Source organism: Perca fluviatilis, chromosome 12 (genome assembly GCF_010015445.1).
Source record: "Perca fluviatilis chromosome 12, GENO_Pfluv_1.0, whole genome shotgun sequence".
NCBI lineage: Eukaryota > Metazoa > Chordata > Actinopteri > Perciformes > Percidae > Perca > Perca fluviatilis.
This window is the reverse complement of record NC_053123.1, coordinates 21,609,206-21,635,261: the sequence shown is the minus strand read 5'-3', so window position 1 is coordinate 21,635,261 and position 26,056 is coordinate 21,609,206. Positions and strand designations below refer to the sequence as shown.

Genomic DNA, 26,056 nt, shown 5'->3' with positions numbered 1-26,056 from the left:
CCTCAGCAAACACAACACAATGCTGGACTCGAGTCTCACAAGTGTTTGTCTTTGTGCGCCTGGTTGCACATACCTGAACGAGTTAACGACAAACCAAGAGGCTGAGCAAGTGGACAAAATATAAATGATCACAGCCAGCGGTGAAACAACTAGTGTTATTATGGGCCTAACTTTGAGGTTAGCAAAATGCCTTGATGAAAAAAAAGTGAGGTCACCATAGCAATTATGCTGTTAGTTATTTTTCATTTGTTGGCTTTTGTGGTTTTCGCACATCAACACAGATCACCCCCCACCTCTCTCTTTCTCTCTACTTAAAATCAATTACTTAGGGGCAATGGTAAAATAATTGAGGGCACATTTAGGCCTTGAAATTAATACATAGTTTAAACATTAAAACTTTCCAATAACTTCTCACTTTGAAGTGTTAATTTACTTCGCAAATTGGATGTGAAAAAAAGACAGGAAGCACAATATTTTTTGTCTTAGGCAGCAATAAGATGCAACATTTTATTTAATATGTTTTCTCTTTTTTTTCAGCAAAAGCTAAGACAACAGTAAACCACACCATACATTGTAAGTGTATAACAAAGACCTGGCTCACAAGATGACGTTAATCCATGAAGAAAGAATTACTAATAGTAGTTTCTTTTTTGAAAATTTTAAATAGAAATATACATGACATGTAGCTTCATGCACTAGAAAGATGTTAATTGACACCTAAGATGATATGTGAATAATAAATGTTTTCCTTTCAGCTTCTCTTGATAAAAGAGGTTTGTGTTTGAATGAAAATTATCTGTTTTATACTGTTTTCTACACTGACTGAGGCTTCTGTCTACTGACACTCTGGTTCCTAGTGCCAGATCAGTACAGGTTTCTTATTGGGCTGGTCACACAGCACATTAAATACACTCACTGCTGTAGAAATATTCATTACAGGCATTTTGACGGATTTTACAAATCTGAAAATGCAGCGGGTTCTTGGAAAACATGCCAACTGAGGGACTAAGAGTATTAAGACAGAGAAGCTGGCTCCAGTGAAAGGGAATGGGAAAGGGGAGCTGGGTGTTTTTTTGTTCTTTGCTGAATGGGTGAAATATAGGGCTGTGGTTGTTTATTTTTTTATTTTTTTTATTTAACAGCCACATAAGATAAAATAAAATCTCCACATGCTCTGAAATCAGACACTGTATTTAGATACATTAGGCAATAGGAGAAAGGGGTTGTGTAATTAAGGGGTTTAGCACCACATGGGAAAGAGTGAATAGAGGAAATTTGGGGCTCTGACTGTCGCTGACATTTTCCTAAAGGTCTCTTCGCCCACAGCACCTATCTTCTAGTGCTTTCCGTAATGATGGCCTGCCAGCAGAGGAGACGAGGTGCTATCTGTTAATCACAGGCCCCATAGTGATCCATGTCCACTGGTGATAGCCATGATGGACAGTTTGCTGGAAGAAAGAGACAGACAGAGAAAGAGGGAGATGGACAAAGAGAGGATATTGATTCGTAGGGATATCAAATGTCAAAAGTCAATAAATAAAGACACAGCAGAACAGAGCAAACAGAACCCTATAGTTTCATATATAGTTTTATAATATAACAAATGCACAATATGTACATGTACTGTATATATTCACAGATAGAAAGAGACATAAGAACATGGTTTAATTAGCTGAAAATATAATAGCCAGCAGGTTATCAATTCAATTACAAATTATTCAAATTTATCCCACACTTTGAACAGCCTGATAGCTGACAACAATCTAATGGCTCTGGAAACAAATTGAGTAGGGTTATAATCATTAAGAAAAATTTATCTGTACCTCTTGGACATATTGCTGTGACATACACATCTTTCACTTGTTCCAATCTGACCTATCTAAACGACCCAGTTTGTTGATCACTTGACCCCGCAGAGTTTAAAGGTCAGCCGGTTCTAATAGCTATCAGCATGCAGCAGGCACCATAAAACTGCTGTTTCTTATTTGAACTCTTTGACCCCACATTAACCTCATTCTCTACTGCACCGAGAATGATCACCTGCCACAGAGGAGCAGAAATCCTTTACAGCATCTGGTGGGTACGCATGTGTGCGGGCCAGTGATAGAGAAACACTGCAGGTGTGTTGAACACCACACTCTATTGAGTGAATTGTCGAGTTAGTGAGAGTCAGCGAGAGCATAAGACTGTCGGTGAGCTGGTTGCAATGTGTATAAGAACAAAAAAGCTGTACTTTGGTACAGCGATGCTTTGAGCAAAATGCTAACCTCAGCAAGCTAACACGCTCACAATGAAAATACTAACACGCTAAACATGCGTACGCATTATATGGGATGAATCGTAGAGATAGGACAGATTCACATGTTAACATCTTGCATGTTTATATGTCATAAAGACGGTTGTAAGATTACAGAGTTGGTTGGATTAAAATACTGTCCATTGACAATATAACACCACATATATTAAAGGTGCAGTAGGTAAGACTTATAAAACTAACTTTCTGTTATATTTGCTGAAACTGACCCTATGTTCGAGTAGAACTACATGAAGCAGGTCATTTAAAAAAAGAAATCTGGCACCACCTACAGCCTGTAGTGCGATTTGCAAAAGTCCACCGCTCCCTGTTCAGATGCTCCAATCAGGGCCGGGGAGGTGTGTCTAACTGTGTGTCAATCACTGCTCATGCACACGCATTAATTCTCCCTTGTGGGGGAGGAGCTTAGGAGACCGTTTTGGGCTTTAGCAGGAAGGAGGGAGGGACTGAGAAGTTGTCGATATTCAAATTTTTTGGCTAAGTCCTGGATCTTCACAATCCTACCTACAGCACCTTTAAATGTGGATTTAATTACATTGAAAAATTAGTCTTTGGCTGATGTGAGGCGTCCATGTCTGTTTGCGTTTCAGGCACTTCGGAATTGTGGCAATTGTGTAACAATTTTCGTAGCTATCCATCCAATCGTTTTTTATTAATTTTCATTGCAAATACAATTTTTAACCAAATGAGAGCTATAGTCCTTTCTGCCTGTAGTATAACAAAATCAATAAATTTATATTCTTGGAGTTTCAGTTTGTTGGATACAGGTGCAGCAAAATCACCTTAGAAGTCAAGTGGAATGTTGATGTCCACCAAACGCTTTCAAAGTAACTCTGGAGTGATTGGTTTGTGGTGAAAAGGTGATCCCACCTAGATGCCCCAAATATGTCTACTCCACAAGTCTGAACTAAATGGCTCCTGTAGTCAGGTGTGCTTTGCAATCTGCGATGCGGCAGAGCAGAAAACTGTAGCAGCTTGCAATGTTTCTCTCACAGAAATAGACTGCGGTCCAGCTCGCCTTCAGTCGCATTTCTGTGGTCAAACCAGCTGTCGCTAAAGTTGGAGACAGACGCCGACAGAGTGAAGTCTTGAGCAGAGCAGACGTAGTAACGTCGCTCGCCAAACAATTTCTGGGAAATTACTTAAATGAAATGAGCTGGTTTGACCATGGAGATACAAAATATGCACTAGTCCAGAACACCTTCTTCCTGTATTTAATTTATGCTCCCGCCATGAACCATGAACCATGAACACAAAAGGTTGTGTAAATCTCTCTTGTAGATGTTGAGATATTTCACTGGATCAGTGGAAACCTTGACCTGTTGGTGGCGCCAGAGTAAAAGTCGGGATTTGCAAAATCATTAGGATTCATCCTCTGGGGACCATGAATGTCTGAACAAAATTTCATGGCAAGATTTAATAGTTTTTGAGATACTTCAGTCTGGACCAAAGTGGTGGACCAACCAACAAACATTGCCATCTATACTAGCACAGCGAAAAACAGACATCTACTCACAGAGAAACTGAATTAAAGCTTTTCACCTGCTGAAATTATACATGTTCAAATGGGAGATATGGAAAAACAAAGCAGCAAGAAAGAAAGTAAAAGTAGTCTGCAGGAGGCGCCATTTAATATGTGGGTTATACATATTATATATATATAGGTCAGTCTGAAAAAAGATTTACTCTTGCAAGCGATAATACAAATTCTGGTTATGCAATTCCGACTCAGGGTCTATTGTGTATGTTAAGTGAGGAACAGGAAGCCACTTCACGTAATTAACATTTTATTCTTAATGTCTACTTTTGCTCATGGGCACCTGTAGTAGTCCGACCGACGTTGTCAAACAACCCTTAAGTTTGTTTGTCTACATGAAAGAAACTCTTTGTGGAGCCACTCATGTTGAAAGAGAAAAAAAAAACAGTGAATACTGGGCCAAAGATCCTTCCTTCAAGCATACAAATTAGGAGGATTGCAGAGGATACTTAAAACTTATGGTGTGACCCCTCCTTGTTGTTCACTTGCCTCGGATGACTGGTATCAAAGTGTTTGGCTGAACTGAAAAAGGCACATGGAGACCCACACTCCTGTGATAATTCTTCTGATTCACAGCATATGTTTTTAAATGGCAAATGACTGATTTTGTCTTCATAGGAGATACTTCATTGCCTTTTCATGTCACATATTATAGATTTATTTATAGAAAAAATACTAACAAGGTAGTCCAGTGCGGCTCATTCTCATGCGATCCATGCACCTTCATTATGATACTCTGGTGGGGGACAAGAGGTACCCTCGCTCTAGATATACTGATTACTCGTCCTTGGGGTCTTGTCTGATTGTCTGGCTGCTTGTGTTTCTTGCCTTGTTGGACTTATCTTTTTTGCAACGTACCTGCATTCGGAGATCTCATCAATTACTTTGGTGAGTTCAATGTTAATAGAACTGACGACCAGAGCTACAAAAGTAAAAATCCAAGTTGTAATAAACTCCAGCTTTCCAAGCACACATGCTAAGAGCTGCAGCGCTGTATACAAAATATATGGGTAAAGTACAATTTAAATTGAAGGATATGGTAAATAATCCTTATCCTCTCAGCCAGTCATGTTACTGGTCTCATACCACTAATAAAGTTGTGTTAATCACAAGGGGATAATGCAAAAATGGCACACCCAATGGAGAGACATTTGGTTTCGAGAGAGTACCATTGTTGTGCGGACAGTGCAGAGCAGCAAGACCTGAAAACATCTGCTGCCAAGGGCAGATGGTGGCTTCTGCAGCTGAGTTTGTTTGCAGAGATCATGTCATTCTGTTTTCGTTGCCAGTTTTATTTTGCAACACACAGTGATCTAAAATTGTATATACGGAATTTTTGTTATATGCAGTTGCTGACTCTCTTCTAGGCTTCAATAAAATAAGTAAAAATAGAGATAAATAATAGCAACAATATGTTTAAGCTGTTTACATCAATAATGGTGAAAAGAATGTTCAGTTAATTCAAATAATTCACTTCATATAGCTACTATATAAAATTGCATTTTGAGAATAAAACACAAAACGCCATTTTTCCAGGGAGGTTGGAAAGGAGGCCATGGCGCACACGATTAATGAGTCCGGCATCTCCTGCATGAACTAAGAGAATACTGAGCTGTTAGCCACCAGGCTGATATGTGTGGAGGTGAGTGGGGTTATTTGGTAGCACCCACATGATTTTAACACACTGGATCATTGTGCATGATGGCACTTCTTAAACTGGAGGTTTATCATATACTGTATGTCGTCCTGCTGCCCTCAGATGGCAGCAGGGATTTAAGTGACTGAAAGAGGTTTTCACAGATCAATACAGACTGCTTTACTGACATTCCTGCTAATACCACATCTACATATAATGCTACCTAAAAACAAAATTGTTTATATTTTCTGTTTGTGTGGCAAATTTCCTTTTAGTATTTAGTTTGCCCTTTTTGACGGAAGAATCACTTCATATTCAGCTGAGAGACATCTGTTGTCAGTGCAATGTCAAAGACTCAATTACCATCTAGTCTGACTCACTGACCGTTGGGATAAAGTCTGCCATTGGCCACCTATTTCAGCTGGCATTCTCCTTAACCTTCCGCTATCTCTGATATATATCTTGCAAGGGCACTGTTGCTGCATCCGGGGCATTGCGCTGCCCAAGACAATTGTGATTGGTATAAAGAAACAAAAACAAGCCAGAATGTTTTTCCCCCTAGCCCAGAATGTTAACCGGTGCAGCCAGACTTTTCTCCAGCGCTGACACAGTGCTGTTAAGATAGGTCTGGCAGTGCGAGACTAATCACCACAAAAAACACAAAGAACTTAAATGAAATGCCCACTTCTTTGCACCTCTCTTCTCGCCTGTGTGCCATCTCTGCACCAAACACAAAAATACCAAACAGCATTTTAAGGGCAGCAAAAATCAACTTGTCGTTGTGCTGCTTGCGCTAGTTGTAGTGCTGCTATTAAAAGAAATCCCACTCTTACCAGTAGCTCATAGTTGTGTGCAATAAAACATAGCTACCGTCTGTATCTTTGGTTATAAACCTGTGTGTATACTACTGATTTTATTTGCTTAATATGTTCAGCTGCTGAATTTCACAGACTTTTTTCAGGAAGTGTAACCTTCCTCTGCCCCCGAGAAGTCATAGAAGCTTGGGGTGGATGGTTGGGATATAAAACACACAACTCGGACACTGAAAGCCATACAAAGCGTCTGACTCTGACATTGGAGACTGCTGTTCCTCCTACCAACTGCCAACATTGGTTTCTTTTACACATGATCTTTACCTAATCTTAACCAAGATGTTTATAGTTGCCTACACTTAAACAATAGTATGTACCTGCAGTACCGGAGGCTGCATGTTCAGGACCGCATTTATATGACCGCCTTTTCAGGACCTTAGTTTTTTCGGTTACACTTTACTTGAAGGTATCTACATAAGAGTGACATGACACTGTCATGATGAACGTGTCATAAACATTATAAACAACTCATAAATGTTTATGACATAACGCTTCTTTTAGTAAGTGTCATTTGGTTTTTGTCATGACAAGTTATTGTTAGGGTTAGAGTTAGGGTTCATGTGTCATGACCATAGACTCTCAATATTAATGGTCAACGCATCCGGGTTTGGCAAAGTGCTGAAAATGCGGAAGTGCCTTAAACCTGCATTCTATCTGAATTCCAGCAGAGGGCGACACGTGCGGTTGCAAAAGGAGTTTGGTTTCTGTAGAAGTCTATGAGAAAGTGACCAACTTCTCACTTGATTTATTACCTCAGTAAACATTTTGATAATGAGTTTATGGTCTCAATCGCTCGTTTTAAGTCTTCTGCAAAACAGAATGATGCTCATTTTTTGAATTATGGTCTCGTTGATTTTAAAATGGCCGATAAAGCAGGGGGTGTTTTAGGGCGTGGCTATGATGTGATTGCCAGTGAAAGTGTGTAACGTAACGTGGCTCCTCCCTCACTCCTCCCTCTCGTCTAAAATCGTCACATCCGCAACCAGGATGGATGCGCCCGTAACGGCAAACTCGACGACGGATAGCAGATCTCCACAAACCAATGGGTGACGCCACACATGCGCTGTCCATTAATATACAGTATATGGTCATGACTGTGTCATAACAGTGTCATGTGTTCATGACAGTGTCATGTCACTCTTATGTAGATACCCTCAAGTAAAGTGTTACCATTTTTTCTTTACTCCAGCGCCGTACCAGAGGTTGCATTTTCAGGACCCTAGTTTCTCAAGGGTTAAAAGGTTCATTCCATCAAAAAGCTACTTTCTGTCCAAGTATTACGTTTAAAAAGATTTTTCCACCCAGAAACTACTTTCTGTCTTGCAATTCAACTTGGTTGCTTAGAGTTGCATGTTGGGCAATTTTTTGCATACTAAAATAAAGATGTACTTTTTAAATGTATTTAAATTGAGAACAATATATTAAACACATTGCACAACCCACCCCCCAACAAAGAAAAAAAGCAAGCAAATAAGTCAAAAAGTTTTTAATTTTGGCAATTTCCACATGAAATAGGAGAATGACAGTTTTAATTATTTCTTGTCTGCCGTTTCTGTTCTTCACATAATCGAACACTTTCAAGTCTCAATGATTCCTGCGAGAGAGAGAGAGACAGAGAGATGCAAGAAAACAATAGAAATGACATTTTATTAACATTTGACTTTTCCTGACCCTTCAATATTGAAACCCACATTATGAAGAAGTTAAGAGCACTACCTTTTAATTGAGTGGTCTTCCTTCTTTTCTCATTTGTTTTTCCGATCGTCCGCAGAATTCCTCCACTTCACTGAAATAGTAAGTGGACAACATAATCAGTGATGGGTTATAAACATATTGGTAACACTTAAAAAAGATGCATTCATTACTACTTCTTAATTAAGGTCTTAACTTATATTAGTGAATAGTTGATAAGATTGCATGGCATTGTGTAAAAAAACCTGAAATACCTGTCCCAGGTATAACAATGAACATTCACGTACACTGAAGACAGGCATTTATATCTTTTGAAGTAAAGTGCTGGCTATAATTAATTATTATAGTCATAAAATTAACAAGTAATATAATACACCTAGTTGGGCTCACCAAAGATAGCTAAAGCGTTACGTTTCATTAAACAAATACTTTGGGCTAACAGTTAGCAAGCAAGCTAACGATGATTGTAACGTTAGGAACTTTAAGACGTTTAATAGAATGTTTACGTTAGTTAACTCACTCACACTTCGGCTAGACAGCTAACGTTACTTTACTGTCCAATTCAAGACACCAATGGTTTTCACAGTAACGTTAAACAAATAAAAATAACGTTATTCACAATCAGTAGCTAATGTTACTCACACTTGGCTTGACGTGCTCTTCTTCCATTTTTGGTGGAAATGCGGTCCTGTCGCGTCATTATGAATCCCACTCGCTTTCTTTGCAAGAACCGCCCTCTAGTTAGGGTCCTAGAATTGTGATCCTGAAAATGTGGTCCTGAAAGTGCAGCCTCTGGTGCTGCAGCTATTTGCTACTCCACTTAAAGCTGCATAAATAAGTTTTTGGCCACTTGGGGGCAGTGGAACAAGCTGCAAAACACAACACGTTATCACCTTATAAAATTGGCAAACAGTTTAGCAAACTTTTGCCTGTTGCCGGAGGGGAAACATTTGGCTCTTTAGCTGCTAAATACTCCACTGTGTTCACCAGCTATAGTCGCTAAATTAGTCCGTCTGCTGTCAGGTGCTGGACAGGTAGTGTACGGGTAGTGGGTTTATCAGAACTGGTTTGACGAAAAAACTCCCTGCTGGGGCTAGCAATGAAGTTGGTGAGAGTTAGTGGGCACGACAACCAAAATAGCTAATTTTAACAGGCAAATTAGCGAGATAGAGATGAGAGGAACTGCAGAGTTCGGTGATAAGTTCCGGTGGGTTTGTCACCATGAGTGACCTCAATGATTAATACAGTCATGTGATCAACTTCTTCCTATAAATATGTTGATTAGTGCAGCTTTAACCATTCTTAAGCACAGAGGTGGCAAATCAAAACTATGAATAATATACATAAGGGTTGTTTTGGAAGGCGATGTAGATCTGTTATGTTGTCCAGACTTGTTCAACACATACAAATGTTGACCTTCTTTAAATATTCTTCAAATATTATAGGGAAAACAAATTATATTAAGTGAAAGTTATAAATATAGCCAGTATGGACACTCTGAATAGTTTGCAGATTGAATATAAAAGCTGTTAATTTTCAGCAGATTTTTCAGAGCACTTGTTTGTTTCATAGAGGCGACCAGGCTGAAGCTATACCACTGAGTACAACCCCTAAATTTCTCCAACATTTTTGGGAATTTGGAGGGTTTATTGACAGTAGGAGTTTACACTCTGTTTCAACACATGTTGGATTTTTGAGATTCTAATACTTTCAGACTAAGTGTCTTAAAATCAAAACGTATCAAAAGTATTTTTCACCAGAATAACATTCGTAGAAAAAGCTTTGAAATATTTATACCATAATAACGTTTAATGCAAATATAATTGAACACTTAATACATAAATAAATAAAATTGTGTGTTTTTTTTAAATAGAAATATTTAATGGCTAGTTAAACTTTCATAAGTGGGTGGGTTTGTGCTGGGGGACTTTGGACTCATGACCTCAGTAAAATCCTGGCTGATTGAGAGTCTCCTCTCTTTTCATTCAGTGATGGACAGTGAGCCCACTCAGTATGCTGCACCTCAACCCCCTAAACTTCCATCTTCTTCAAACTTATTCTTTCCTTTCTCCTCCTTCCTCAAAAATCTCACCGGTTCCTGTGGAGTGGCTGGTTTTGTGTGGCCCCAGCACTGTCCCGTTTTTATCACTTCTCTGACGGGTTACCCGGTCCCCCTCGCACCTGCGCTGCTCCCAGGTCCCTACAGGAATGCGCTGGGGCTTGTAATCGCCATTGTGGGGGCCATTGAGTTGTACGGCTGACTGAAACTTCCCAACCTCACAGCGCGCTGGCCGCTGAATGGGGCTCAGCGTGGGGCGGCTCTCCAAACCACGGCCGCTGCCAAATTCCTACAGTGGCGTTCCACAATCACTCCCACACAGGCCCCGATATACCGCCAGACATGAGGGACGGGGAGGGGGCGGTGGGACGGGACGGGATGGGGTGGGGTGGTGGTGAGTGTGTGTTGGGCATTGAGATGGAAAAGTCTACATTTAACTCCGAACAAAACGGCCACTTTTTGCGGTATCGGCACTCTGGCTGGACCTTGCACAAACATCTCTTGACTTTTTGTCACTTTTCCATTAGTTGTTTAAGTGATTTAGGGTCAACAATAAACCAAACATATATTTTTTCATTTTAATACATCACCTTTTGTCAAAAAGTTCCAGTGCAGATGCTATTCCAACAACGGAGAAATCTGAAAAATAAAAAATAGAAAATAAAAAAGCGTTTGAATGCGTGCCAAAGTTAGAAAATAAAGCAATTTCTCATAACTTTCAGGACATTTGTGCTGCGTTTCGGTGCATTAGGTCTGTGTGCCGGCATATAGCGTGGTAGCTGTGGGTAGATAGTCAGCACTGCAGGATTAAGAGGCAGCAAGATTGTTAAACATGTCAACGTGTAATTGCACGATAAGGCCCTTCCGAGGAATTCATTGGCCCAGTTGCTTTCTCTATTCCGCGCTAATCTCGCCCGGCACATTTGCTCTGTGCAATCTGTCTCCATAATCTTCTGTGACAGAGCGGGCGACGAGAGCAGCCTGCTTGGTAATTTTTTTAGGAAAGGGGGGTAGACGTGGAGAAAATATGCAGAGGCGTGATAAAGTGACGCTAATTATCCCCATTTAGGACAGGGAGTGCAAGGGATCGGGGCTTTACGAGCAACCGAGTGTGCGCTGGAGCTGATGGCCTCCTAGCACGGAATATATCGGTGGCTACAAGATAAGAGTATCGCACGGTGGAGAGATTTATTGGCCGGTCAGCTAAACACATGAACACGCGCACACACGCGCACACACGCACACACACACACACACACACACACACACACACACACACACACACACACACACACACACACACACACACACACCGCTGCGACATCTGCCTTTTACATTGCACCCTACACTTACCCCTCTTCCACCTCAAGGTGTAATTTATTCGGGTTAAATTTGCCAGAACGCTCCTCTTTTAGCCTGGCGATGCGCCGTGACGCGCTCCGCCTCTCCGGGCTTTCAGTGTTAATCCGCATCTCTTCACATCAACAGATAAGATAGAAACAGATGCAAAAACACACGAGGAGGCCATCCCATTCCATACTACGCTACGCGCCGTAGTGCGGAGAGATGTCTCCATGCGGATCTTTTGGGTTTTGGAATTTAAACTAATTTCCAGACATTGTTCCTCTGATTTTTATTCAACAGATTAATGCGCAGCCAGACGTTACACGCTTTACTGTGAGGCCTAACAGGTTTAATTGACATACCATGCAAGTCTTCATCAGTGTGGAATAGACCCTTTAACTATGTATTTGAGATTAATTGATTTTTCAAAATGCCTAAGTAGGCATACATTTCCCTCATTTGCATTTGTATGGCTATTAGCCTGTATCTATGAGGCCTACAGCAATCAACATGTACATGTCAAAACCAGCTGCATCCTGTCAAAAAATGACGTCATTTTCAGAACAAATTTTCATTATTTTGAAAGGATTAATAATCTGAACGACATGGGTATCTTTTTTCTTAAACACGTCTGATCCGCAATGAAGGTGGTTTTGAACAAAGGTACCAAAAGTCTCCTCAAATCAAACAAAATCTACAGCTTTGAAATTCTGATGAGTCATCAGTAACCCATAAACTACTTGTCACGAGCGTGCTTGACCAATGGGAAGTTTTAGTCCAGTCTGTGCAACAGTTAGCATGTATGGTTTTGGTCGTGCGTGTTGAGGATGTAGCCTATACTGTATGCAATACATCTGGAATTATTCCATGCTCTGCTTTGTGCAGAGTGAAACTGAGTTTTATATTTGGAAGATGTGGCACTAAGATTTGTTTTCTTCCTTTACAATGACAGAGGGTTTATTTTCCCCCCAGTCTCTTTTAGTGGTGATATCAAACATGAATTTATTGTTCAAATCCCCATATGTGCCTCATGTATTTGTCTCTGTTCCCTTAAACTTCCCTGACTTTGTTAAGTATCACTTCGACCGCCTCACAGCTAAACTAAAATATGACACAATAGAGATAAACCCCCGGGTACATAACAGTTATTACAAATATTTTTAGATCGTGATTTATTATCCTTGAACTCTGTTCATTTGATTTGCATGATAACCAAACTACAGCAGAAGAAATTAAGATTTTTGTGATTTTGAGGACTACGTAGGTTATTGTTGGTCATCATGTAACTATCAATATATTAATTAAGATATCATATGTCACTTTTTTCCTCTCAAGTATAAACATTTTAAAGGCCAAAAGGCAGATATGGTGGGTGATTAAAAATGTCCCGAGGGCAGTGGATATAAAATAAACTAGTTCAAGTGAAAGATCACAAAAAACCGAATCTTATTATTTTTTTTAAATCATTCCTTTTATCGCTAAAGTGTCCATTAGTCCATTATTGTTCTTCTTTACTTTTCGCGTCTAAGTCTCATGTTTTACGCTAAGTGTTCAGAACAGAAGCAGTGAAATTACATCAAACTCAATTTCTCTCAGTGCAACAAAAAGACATTAATCTATATAATTATTTACTATTTTTTTTAAAGTCTAACATAAACCCATATTTAAAAAAATCAATATAGCAAATTAATTCTATGGCCTTTTGATAGGCTGTTTAATTTTTGTTGAAGAACAAATCTTAAAATCTAATGTGATCTTATCGAGAAATAGAAGCCTGTAAAAACTTTGATATTCGTTTTTAAAAAATAGAAATATACTTACTGATTAATCGAGTAAGTATAAATTGGTTCAATGAAATGTGATTAAAATGCTATAAAATGTAATCACATCTAATAAGCAATTACAAGGGGAAATTAGATTTGTTAATAGTATAATTAAGTAAAACCTCTTCTTCCCGTTAATAAATGAGGTTTCGTTAATAAAACTAACAGGTGGTTTGTCATATAAGGCATTCACGTACTCTATATATTCAGATTTGTTTAGAAAATGTAATGTAATGTGTAAGAAATCATTTTTATATGAAAGGATAATGTGAGCCACCAACTTGGCACTCCTAAAATATTCATAACTTGAATATTGTTTGGCCTACACGCCACTGAAATAGAAAAAGTTTTTTTTATAATTTATAAATACATTTCTTTTTACCCACATTTAAGTCTTGCCCATGAAACAACATCATCTTATCAAAATGGTTTCCTCGGAGGCCTACAGACTGGAGCTTTTACGCACAATTACGCACAGACAATTAGGCTATAAGCTCGTGGGATCTGTGGTGTCAAAATTTAAACAGGTGGCTATTTTTCTCGAGAGGAGGCTTGATGATATTCTTGTGTCCTAAAACGTGAAAACACTCCTGTAAAAACATTGTGAAAATAATCAATCTAAGACCGTTGTCTTAAGAATCAAAGCAACATCTGGTGAAATTTATTCAATTCTTCTTCATTGCAATATCAGGGCTTTTCACTTGCAGAAAAGCACTTAAATTACAACAGCAGTTGCCCGTCATCCTTTGAAATATTAAAATTATTCACAATTTACAATAATTAGTGTTACAATAAAAAGAGATGATTTCCAAGAATTAAGACACAGGCTTCTACAAATGAACACAATGTTTAAAGAATGTGATTTTCCCATATCTTTTAAAGCACTTTCTTAAAATTATGACACGTTATCTCATTTTCAATAACTTACAAGAAACCCCAAAATTATGAGACAGTTAAACCAAATACCCCCATGTGAAACTGGCGTAACCCTCAACTAAGACTGTGAAGTAAAGGAGAAAAAAGATGATAGCACAATAACCAATATCTCAGCATCATATTTGTTAGGCTATATAACTTCACTGGTGGCTATTAAAAAAAAAGCCGAGATGAATTTGCTATTTACCCTTCATTTACAATATCATAAACATTCTGTACAAAATGCAGGTAGTTCTCGGGACCGGGGTTATTTAGAAAAGAGGTAAATATTTGGTTATGTGTTCGTTTGCAGTTTTCAATTATTCTGTGAGTTCTAAATGTGTGTTAGAGGGACCGTCCCGTTCACTCCAGCCGTGGCGCTCTGGTAATGCTGCGGCAAGGCATGGAGTCTACTTTGCATTGACGGGTCCCCCGGCTCTCCGGTCGGTAAATACATGCTTATCATCTCTCTCAAGTCTCCGGGGCAAGGACCCCGTGAGTGTGTGCTGCTGACGGGAGGGCTTACACTCGGCTCCGACTTCACGAGCGACCCTAACGTCCCCATGGCAGCTGAGGAGGAGACGCCGGAGCCCTGGTGCTGTGTATAGGTGATCCCACCGTAGCCGGATGGAGAAGTGTTCATGTAGCCCTGAGAGTTCGAGATGGGGCTGTACTGCAGGGCTGTCATGTCGTAGCGGTGCATGGGCTGGGGGTTGTGTGAGTGATGGTGGTGTGAGTGGTGGTGGTGGTGCGCTCCGCTCCCCGGGTGCTGGCTGTAGGCTAGCTGAGCCTCCTGCATCATCGCTGCCGCCGCCGCGGCTGCAGCCACCTGCCCCGAGTACGCACCGTTCGCCCAGCCGTTCATGTGCGCATAGCCGGAGCTGGCGGAGCCTACGTGACCCACGGGGCTCTCTAACCTCTGCCCGACCCCGGATGAACTCATTCCGACCCCTAAACCAACTCCACCGCCCCCACTGGGGCCAGAAAGCAGTCCACCGGCAAGGGAATATTTGTCCTTTTTCAGCAGCGTCTTGGTCTTCCGTCTTGGCCGGTACTTGTAATCCGGATGCTCCTTCATGTGCATAGCTCGCAACCGTTTCGCCTCGTCGATGAAAGGGCGCTTCTCAGCCTCGGACATCACCTTCCACTCGGCGCCCAGCCGTTTGCTGATCTCTGAGTTGTGCATTTTGGGGTTCTCCTGTGCCATCTTTCTCCGCTGCCCACGGGACCACACCATGAACGCGTTCATCGGTCTCTTCACCCGTTCCTGATTCGCTTTGGACCCGCTGTTCGGCCCCGTTTGCCCCGTGGTAGTGTTCGTTTGGGGGCCAGGGGAATGGAGGTCAGTTTCCATCATCATGCTATACATTCACCTGATTTTAAACTTCGCCACCAACAGAGAAAAAGTATATTTCAAGATAGGCGCGCACAAGATCGGGTGTGCACAGGATGACTTGGTTGCAAAATTAAAATTCTAAACCCAAATGATTCAAATACGAGATAAAAAATAATCCGAAAAAGGATATAAAATGTTCCTCAAACAGTATTTCACCCAGTCTTCGCATGGGTTGGTTCACATCCACTGTGATAGAATGCGCATTGAGCTACTTTCCCTGTCGGAGTTGAGAAGTTGGTTAAAGCGGCGGCCATATGATGCGCACTGACAGCGGTTAAATGAGCCACAAGCGGCCAATGAGGCTCTAGCAGCAGAGTGATTTGCATGGCGTTTGGTCAGGTGACTAGAGGACCATAGAGGAAGAACACACCGGAGGAGGAGGAGAAGGAGAAGGAGGAGGCAGAAAGGAGGGTCAATCCCACAAATAGCAAGACATTTGAAATTTCCAAACACGCTCTCGGAGACTTAAAGCTAAACAAAAATAACTAAGATTTGTTAGCAGTGATTCAGCGGGGTGCAGATGGTTGCCGTATTTTGAAAATCACTTTAAAATTCTTTCATATCAAGCAGCTTTTACATTCACAGGCTTCAATAAAAGTCTGGGTAACATTATTGTTAGTCTCCACTTTATCTGTATATTTGTGCTTGGAACTCAGAACATTTCCTCCCATCTTTAACGGGTTATTCTCAGATATACTGTGCGTCCTAGAAGCCTGGGCTCAACTGTATTTGTATGCACTAGAATTCCACTACAGTCTGCCGAAATCAATTTAATATCAGGCGACTTGATGCTCAACCAGCGCCTCAAAATCCTTTTTTCAGACCACCATTCTCTCTCCCTCCCAGGTATGTAATTAAGGTTGGTAGTATTGGTAGGCGAGAGAGAGAGAGAGAGAGAGAGAGAGAGAGAGAGAGAGAGAGAGAGAGAGAGAGAGAGAGAGAGAGAGAGAGAGAGAGAAATTACACACATTCATTGCAGAAGATGATGTGAAATAGATTTGGTAAAGAAAAACTTGGGTTAAGAGGATGGATCGCCAAATAATGACGTGGAACTGCCGGGGCAAAGCACCGTTATCGCCGTCTGCTGGCGATGGTGAATGAGTCTTGGCCATGTCTGTGTGTGCAGCTAAAGATTAAAAGAAAGGACATGTAAATTGCTCTGCTGTTGTCATTTTAGTTTAGGACTTTTTTTTTCTTTTACGTGGCTGGTACATTTTAGGTCCCTTATTTAACATCAAGTTCCCAGTTCGTAAACCGTGAGAGGGAACCGGTCTATAGATGTGTCTTCGAGTTGGGGCATATAATCCAGATTTCACAGCTGACCTCCCCTGAAAAGCCCAATCAACCCCTAATAGAACGGAAAACCACTTCCCGCGGCGAGACTAACGATTTAATCATTCTATCATTCTTTGCTGTTTTTATTTTTAATTGGAGCTGAGCTTGATATAGCTCTCTGTGTAGGGCCTGAGGGAGTGGGATCACTCGGACAGATCCGTGCGTCTTTGGTAATAGGGTTAACGGGATATCACAATGGTCAATAAACGTTTCCAGTAGTCCAGGCCATATGGCTTAAGGCCCGAGGAAGATGATAATGTAATGATGACACCCTCACAGGACGGTGAGTGCCAGTGACGCAATCGGATCAGAAAACAAATAAACAATCAAAAAGAAAAGAAACACAATACAGTACACTGGCTTCTTACAATAAATACAGGTAAATAACACTGATAGCCTAAACTGCCTCAATATTAATACTAATACTTAGCACATCACAGCCACATTCATAAAAACATGTTTTCTATATTTTAAAATTTGAAAGTAAGGATTCATATTGTATTGACCAAACCAGATAGGCAAATATACCTCCAGTAATACAAGCGAATATACATTGTATTCTTGGCAACAAAATATATCTTCTACTTTTTTAAGTATTGACCCCCTTATCTTAGGTCTAAATTAATTCAAACAAACGTCACAGACAATGCATCCTATCGTTAAAATCCAACAATCTGGTGAAGAAGATTGATAAAAAAAACTGTTGTCACAGTGTAGATTTAAGGATCGATCGACAATATTAATATATTAATAATAATAATAATTATTATTAGGCTACTATTTGTTACTCTCATTGTGGAGTGGATTTAGGATTGTAGAGGATTAGCCTTTACAGGGACACCGGGACCCCGTTGGCCCCTGTTTACTCTCTCTGTCATCCCCCATCAGTCACTCCTCTTTTAACAAAACTCTTTTCAATCCTCCTCGCTCCTTTGTGCGCGGCCTCTGCAACAGGATGTGCGCACTGCGATGATGGTGCACAACTGGGGCCAAGGGTCAAATTAGTTATCCTGCCCCCCCCCCCCCACACACACACACACACACACTTGAATAAATTAATAAATAAATAAGAGAAGGATCGTGAATAAATAAAACGTCTCACAAATTGTGCGCAGCGGCGAGCGAGTGTCATTGTGCCTTTAAATCTCTGCAAACTCCTAAATATTTTGCATGTAAATTTAAGAAAAAGAGTTGTGATCACCTGCTGATGACCTGCACATAAAATAGGCTTTGCATGGGGAAAATAATTGCTTAAGAGCTTCGGTCTACACACCTTAAAATCCAAAGTGTGGTGATCAGCCCCCACTATTCCACCCGCCTCCTGAAAAGTAAAAAAACAAAACACCCCGAGAGAATCATGTAACCTTAATATTGAACCACCGAGCCGTGTAAAACAATTCACAATTGAATATTAATAATAATAATAATAATAATAATAATAGTAATAATAATAATAATAACAGCTCCATATTTTACAGCATGCAACAGATCAGTCTCGTTAATCCAGCCGGACAGATAATAATCACTCACTTCAGACCAGATCAGTAGCCGATAATGTCACCTCGGAAAATCAAACCGAGTCAGTTAGAGAGCAACTGGTAGCACATTGAATTACAGAACAGGGTGCTCTGTGCAGCCAAGCCCCGGTGCGTCTCACTTGCCAAAATAAAACGAAAGCGAGCAGCGAGACACACACATTATCTGCATTGAATTGAACACAGCAGCGCACAGACGTTCCGAAATAAAGGTTGCCAATAAAGACACTTATTTTAGTATGAACAATCACTGATCAGAAAGCGTATAAGTTTTCTTTACCAATTCTGTTTTTCAGCATTAATTCCACCACACGTTCAAACAAAAATAGATTTTACGCACAACAGATACGTTAACTAATAATGCATCTACAGGTTAAATGCCTTTCTTGCGTACATAATAGTCATATGCAAACTTACGCATGTCCCCCTCGTTCCCTCTACTGCAGACCAAGTGGGCAGATTTCTCCCTCCATACTCCTAAAGCCGTCCTAAACCCTCCAAAGCCTCATGTAAGACCGCTACTCCCACTACAATCTGGCCGCTCGAGTGCCAAGGCCATCCATGCCCGGTGCCCAAACCCACCACTCAACACACACTGAGGGGCAGAGACAAGAAAAAAATGACATTTATTATACACTCTAAAAAGACAATTCCAAGTTATTGTTTCTCTCTGGAAAGGGGCTTGCTTCTAACATAATGAAGCGTCTTTTGTGTGGCACAGAACAATACAAAACAAGTATTCTAATAAATAGCCACATTTTTTTTTGGCTCTCCAGGATGAATGGGCTGGAGCGGCATGGTTTTGAAAGGCAGCTGTGCCGCATTCAGAGAGGAGGGGCAAGGACTTAGGGAGGAGCCCCGCACCCCCTCGCCTCCTCCTGGATACTGACTCCCATTACTGATCCTGGAACAGAAAAGGATGCAAGAAGTATTGACTTTGAAGGCTGTTTTTACCGGGACATACACTGTGTCCAACAATGTGATCCTCGATTCCTAAAATATTGCTTCATACTGTGAAGTCTGCAGCATCCAATTACATTTAGTTTATATGAATGCACAGCTTGCAAGCATGTGGCTGTGACAGCTTCTAGGTGGGGAAACACACACTTGATACAACACACACACACACACACACACACACACACACACACACACACACACACACACACACACACACACACACACACACACTATTGTATAAGACACAACTGAGCTCATTAAAAGGTTTCTTATTTACACACAGGTTCACAGTTTTGAGAGGCAGCGCTGTCAGAATCTGTTTCTAACACACACACACACACACACACACACACACACACACACACACACACACACACACACACACACACACACACACACACACACACACACACACACACACACACACAGGTCTGTTCAATCTACTCCTCTCCATTGGTGATGATTACCTCACAGATTAATTTCTTCTCATCTAACCCTCACACATCCCGTTTGTTTTGCAAACAGAGGAGCAGAGCCTGGCTGAGCAGCTCCTTCACTGTTAATGAATCAGGCAAACTGCTGCTGCTGACTTCCTCTGTCCCTGCCTGTTGCAGCCTCCTGGTTTAAGGGCTGCCAGAGCTGCCAGACTCCCTGACTTGTAGCTGATGTAGCTGGCAGTCGTTGCTGCTTCACACACACACACATCTGCTTATTGGTGGAGCCAAGGTGAATACAATTGTGGGTCCTATAAAAGTAATTTCCAGGCCTTCTTTTGTTCAGGTACAAGAGTTAACAACAATCCAGAGTCCTGGAGATGCTTTACTACAAAAGAGATTATTCATTGTTGTATAATGACTTGATGAGCTAAACTGGACAGACAGTGGGCAAGCATTTGGTTTTCCACTTTCTATATTCCCTTCAAAAATCTCTCATTTTAAAGTGAGAATATATTTCATAACAAATAACAATTACTCCCTGGCCTAAATAGTCAGGATAACCCTTGTGGTACAGTATATCTTGACTTAGACTCAATAAGCCAATAGTGGTTAACCAACCTTTTCATATACTTTCTGCCCAGGAAAAAGATCCCCTCACTGCAGATTAAAACAATTTCTGTCCTTTTTGCCGATTCACCAGAGATTACTTTGTCACTTTGTGAGATGTACAGCATCAAATAAGTACTACACACAAACCACACAAGCAGGAGATTGACACAAAGTGGTAAACCTAAGTAAAAGGCAATGTTGAAAACTATTAAGGGGGGAAAAAAACAAGGAAGACAGCTAGAGCCAGAGAGAGATCTGGTCAGGTTCAGGCCTAAAAGCGTTGAGGGAAAAGTGAACCAATCAGCTAAAAGCAGAGGTCTTTGCTGAGTTCATATGGTCTCTCTCCATCACACAAATCTCCATAACACGACACTCAAAAACCTAAAGACCTCAAAAACAGTAATAGGTAACAATGCACACATCATAAACAATCAAGTGTTTGATACATATCTAGAATTTGTATCTTATTTGCTTTTAAACTCTCTCTTAAACAATGATTTAAAATGTTTGTGGAGACAATTCAGTACTGAAAACTATGATTTGTAAAATCACGGAATTTGTATGCCTAGTTTTACAATATGAACAAAATAGAAAAGAACAGAAGTACATTATATTGTCCACCAAAGTGGAAAATTGTCTTTAGCTCACCAGAACATGAAAGCAGCATTAGAACATATAATGTAAAAGACAATTAAGGTAACAGCTCACCAACAGAATGTGAAACACAATATGGTAGTAAAGGCTATAAATGAAATGATAAAATAAGATTGAAAGATAACATAACATAAATTAAATGAGATGAGTTGAGAATATTTAGCGTTACTAATGGCTAAAACTGGGTTACATGTAGGACTTACTAATTAATATATTTTAGTAAATAGCATAGTGCATCGTGTCCTTATTGAGTTTTAGAGCAGTGTAGTAACCCCAAACTGACAAACTGAAAGTGTGATTTTTGACAGAAAGAGAGCATAACATGCCATTCAAATCTGGTGCACCCTCATCTACAAGCAATTTTGTTCTTTTGTTGCTCAATGTGCTCTATTTTCATCTTCTTCTCTTGGTAGAATTGTAAGAGAAGAGCATATAAGGGCTTGATGGAGTGGTGAGTCAGAGACAGGATGACATGAACAAGTGAGAAAGAGAGTAAGAAAAGGAGAGAGAGAGAGAGAGAGAGAGAGAGAGAGAGAGAGAGAGAGAGAGAGAGAGAGAGAGAGACCAGGGAGGCCAATGTCAATCCCATGGCAAACAGCAGTGGATAATCATGGGCTTTAGGAAAACACTGTGTCCATAATGCTATTACCCAGGATTACCTACTCCAGCAGAGAAGGCGAGACTCTCTTCACAATGTGCCCCAGACCTTTCAGATAATCATCTTATCACAGATGACAAACCCAGAAGAAACATCCCATTATTCAAGAAGGGAGAAAAAAATCTACAGCATGTTTGGATGAAGACATATTGTAAACCTAAATTATTCGAGTGGAAAAATATCAGATTTTGAAATTAGCACGCCAGTTGCTTCCCCACTCTCTCTCTCTCACTCTCTCTCTCTTTCATTCTCTCACTGTCTCTTTCTCCCAGGGTGCTTTCTCCTTTTCCCTCAGGGCAATTAGAGACTAGATTTTATGCATTGTTCAGCTTATCAATTAGCCATAACACCTTCCCCTCTGATTGGTCTGTAATGAACGTAATGGTTTTAACAGTCAGGAGTTGCAACTCTTAGAGGTGCTGTGCTAATGGAGTCGCCACGGCGATGGAGTCACAGTAACAGCTCTGCGGAAAAGCAAGGAGGAGGAGGGAGGGAAGGGGAGGTAAGTCAGCTCTCCCTAACACATCTCTAATTAGAGCTCCCAGTCAGTCATTACTGATGTAATAGGGTGTAACACTAATGGCTATCAGGCAAGCCCCCACAAACAACAGAGGGGGGTTCTTGTAAGGTGAGAGGAGCAGAAAATTTATGGAGGAGGAAAAAAAAGGGAGATTATGGAGAAGAGACGAGGTGAAATGGAAAGTTGGGGGTGTGGAGGAGGGAGGGTCAAGGAGTGAGGGGAGTGATTAGGGGAAAGTGCGCCTAGCAGCACAGAAGGTTTTTAAGTACAGTAGTCAGACAAGGTCAGGGCCCATTAATGGAAAATCTTTCTTTGATGATGGTGAAATCCGTCATGTTGGACATTGCCCAGATATAGAGATTGACAAGGCAAAAAAAAATGGATATGAATTAAGGCGGTATGAGCAGCCGGGTGGTTCAGGGGAGGCAGAAGACAGAAAGCGAGCCAGAGTGATGGTGAGGGAAGTAGGCAGTGAAAGACAGACGCTTAGTTAACCACTTTGGCCCTTAGACCTTGTTAGCAATGATGCACTCTGCAGTCCATTCAGCTGGTGATGTATGTTTTTACACTTTTCAGCACTAAATTGCTGTGGCTGTAGCGAAACAGAGTGACAAAGGTAAAGATAAGGAGGGCGGATGACAGGAAACCAATGTTGGGAGAAATGAAAAGTGAGAGCATTATAAAGAGAGCTAAGAATTCTCCTCACTGCCTCTGTCTCAGGGGAAGAACTGAAGTCTGGATAGCTTTTGTAAAATTAGACTTTATTTTTCTTCTTTAGTAGGATGAATGACATTATATTATTAATAATATATACTATGTAGATTTAAATGTCCTTAGTTATATGGAGATGAGGAACTACATAACACAATGCTCGTTGCCTGTGAAGTGATTTATGCGTTTGTTTTCAGAGTTCGGTTGTCCAGCTTTCGTGGCGGTCCTTAAAGAGGACAGTTACCCTGAAGAAGCCTGCCATATGCATTTATTTTACCCATCTTCACATTATACTGAGTGTGTGAGCATCCACCCAAACAACTACGTATATATTCAAATTCTCTGATGATACGGCTATCCTTATATTACCAAGCTGAGATCAATAACTTTGTACAGTGGTGTGATGCCAACCACCTCATTCTGAATAAGATGAAGACAGAGGAAATTATATTCGACCCAAAAACAATAGGTGACCACAGCCCTGCGGTTATCCATAACACTCAGATCAAACAGGTTTGCTACTTGGGGATCCACTTTGACAACATGCTCACCTGGCAAACCCATGTTGATAGCCTGTGCTCCAGACTCCAGCAGAGATTATACTTCCTGAGAAGGCTAAGACTGTACAGTGTGGATCAGAAACTAATGTTTTTGTTCTACCAGGCAGTATTGGAAAGTCTGATCAAATACGGAATACAGGCATGGTATGGGAATTTATCCGTACGATCTAAATCTAAACTGGCTCAACTGACAAAGACCGCCATGAAAATAAAAGGTAGGGAAGAACACAGAGCTGTCCAAACAACCTACAAGCAGTCAGTTTTAAGAGGGGCACAGAGAATTCTTGATGATCCATCCCATGTCCTTCCTTTTGAGTACGAGCTCTTACCATCAGGCAGAAGATACAGGGTGCCTAGATGCAGACTTAATCACTTTAAAAATTCATTTGTGCCCTGTTCCATCAGCCTTTTTTAACAAAAGTCTGTTAAAGACTTAAAATGTCCAGGTGCTATAATAATAATTTGTTCAAGTGCAATACTGTCAGGAGTGCAATAAAGGGTCTGTGCATTATGTGGCCATGTTTAATGTTGGCAACCGACTAGAAGTAATATGTTTTTTTAATTAGTATTTATTAAATGTGATCTTTTATTTATTTATTACCTGCTACCATTGCACCAGCTATATTTATTGATCGACAGTCTTCTATTTGTTGACCGGTATCTTTTAATCTGATTGTAGATTACTATTCATTGTTTGTAATGTATGCAACATCATTGTGCCCAAAATGAATTTCCCCCCGGGGGACAATAAAGTGTATAGTATCATATCGTATCGTATGACTAGTGATAATATCGTATGACTAGTGATAATGCAGTAACTATCAATGCAGTAACTAGTTTACAGAGTAACCAGCATTACAATATGCTATTTTATGTGCTAACAAGTGGCTGTGGTGTAGGGGAAAGGGGCATCAATGTTTTACTTCATGTTTGGGTAGGGGCCAATGATGTAAACAGCATAATTGCTAGTGGTGGAGTAAAGCACTACTTTGGTTAGAATGATCATTTCCAATATATTCAAGACAATGTACACAGTTTATTCTCTTAAGGTCATGACCAAAGCAGAGTAGGAGTTTCTGGCTCAACTTCTCCAATTTCTAAAAGGTGTAGAGAGAAGAGAAAAAGTCTGAAGAGGTCAAAACTTCAGCAACCCTTGTAAAGTAGTATAAAGAACAATTTTATTGTGAGACCAACATTTTTCGGCGTGTAGCCTTAATCAGGGTCAGGATACAAACACATTACAATGAACATTCAAATACTGTATGATGGTGAGTGTGTGTGTGTGTAGCTGCTTGTCTTTTATATCTTGGTCTCATAATAAAGTTGTTCTTTATACTACAAATGTTGCTGGAAGTTATGATCAAAGAAAGCAACAGTTCATTTACATGGGGATTACTAGTGGAATGTTCAAGGTTAGCTCTTAGCTTTTAGTAAGTTTTCAGAGTGTGTCTGCTATAGTTTAGTTTCCGTTTTTCAGAAAGGTTTAGTTTTTATATATTTAGTTTTACAGTAGTTTTAGTTTGTTATGTTAGAGCCAAATATAATCTCAGAAGTATGTAGCTATATATAAATACATGGTTGGAGAGTGGCCTAATGTTTAATCTTTGTTCTACTTTAATGTCCGATGTGAAGCATTTGCCACACAGCAGCATCTCCTAGGATGTCAAGTCCGTTCAATTTCTGTGGTTAATTTCTGTGTCATGCGAGTTCATGGAAATTCATGCCATCTCATTTTTATTGGTAGTGATGAGTAGTATGGCTAAAACAATTAAACTGAAAGGAATTGACGTTCATTTTTATTTTAGTTTTATTAGTTTTTTTAACAAGGCAATATCGTTTTGTTTTTTATTTAGTTTCTCTTTATTTGTCGATTCAGCTATAGTTTACTATAATAACTCTGGTGACAACAAAGCAGCTTTCATTTTACAACTAACAGTACAAGTCGGCTGGTCTTAGAGGCTTTTTTGAAAGGTGGCATTAACATCTCCTGAAAATCCCCGCAGCCAAAACGCTGCATTTAAGAGCAGGTGGTGCCACTATCTGGAATCAGCTGGTCTGGTCTACAAGGCAACAAACCCATCTACAGGCTTTCAAATGTAAACTGATATCTGGACAACAGTACACTTGATTGTGCAGACAGTTACTTCTTTTAGCTAAGTTTCAATGGTTTTATTGTTTGTTTTTAATACATATACACTTATGTAACAGCTGAACACATCTTGTAAAGTTAGTTTATTGTGAACCATGTAAAGGTTCTGCCCACTCTTGTGTAGTATATCTAGAATCTATACAGACATTGGGGCACGCTGAGTGAATCAGCCCTCAAATACAAAATGTAAAAAACGTATGCATACATTCTTCCATAATAGTTAAAGAAGGATTACTATTCCGTCAAGGATATGGATTCGAACACTGGAGGAATATTGTGTAGCTTTACTAACCACAATGGCAGCAGCTTGGCCTTTGAGGGAGCTGCAGGACTTCAAGGG

At 40.3% G+C, this 26,056-nt stretch overlaps 1 protein-coding gene across 3 annotated transcripts; it reads right to left on the bottom strand.

The window, feature by feature from the left end:
- Window positions 1-504: 504 nt before the first annotated feature.
- sox1a (SRY-box transcription factor 1a) lies at window positions 505-15,914 on the bottom strand. 3 transcript variants are annotated; one of them, XR_005641085.1, is made up of 5 exons: window positions 14,719-15,914; window positions 10,701-10,749; window positions 8,694-8,920; window positions 8,076-8,145; window positions 7,810-7,953 (listed from the first exon to the last, which is right to left on the bottom strand). XR_005641085.1 is itself a non-coding variant. In XM_039819002.1 (3 exons), the coding sequence occupies exons 1-2, from the start codon at window positions 15,559-15,561 to the stop codon at window positions 10,729-10,731; spliced, it is 864 nt and encodes a 287-aa protein (XP_039674936.1). In that variant the 5' UTR covers window positions 15,562-15,913; the 3' UTR covers window positions 505-1,448; window positions 10,701-10,728. The 3 variants fall into 3 exon arrangements, 2 of the variants coding, with proteins under 2 accessions (XP_039674936.1, XP_039674937.1); XM_039819002.1 differs by lacking the exons at window positions 7,810-7,953; window positions 8,076-8,145; window positions 8,694-8,920 and adding an exon at window positions 505-1,448 and having other exon boundaries at window positions 14,719-15,913; XM_039819003.1 differs by having other exon boundaries at window positions 7,810-8,920.
- Between the last annotated feature and the right edge of the window lie 10,142 nt (window positions 15,915-26,056).

Excerpts from the sequence above, each read along its gene's own strand:
- sox1a (XM_039819003.1), bottom strand. The coding sequence starts at position 15,561 with ATGTATAGCATGATGATGGAAACTGACCTCCATTCCCCTGGCCCCCAA. Across the intron at positions 10,750-14,718 it reads TCGTGAAGTCGGAGCCGAGT|ATTTCTCCGTTGTTGGAATA; the intron begins GTAAGCCCTCCC and ends TTTATTTTTCAG.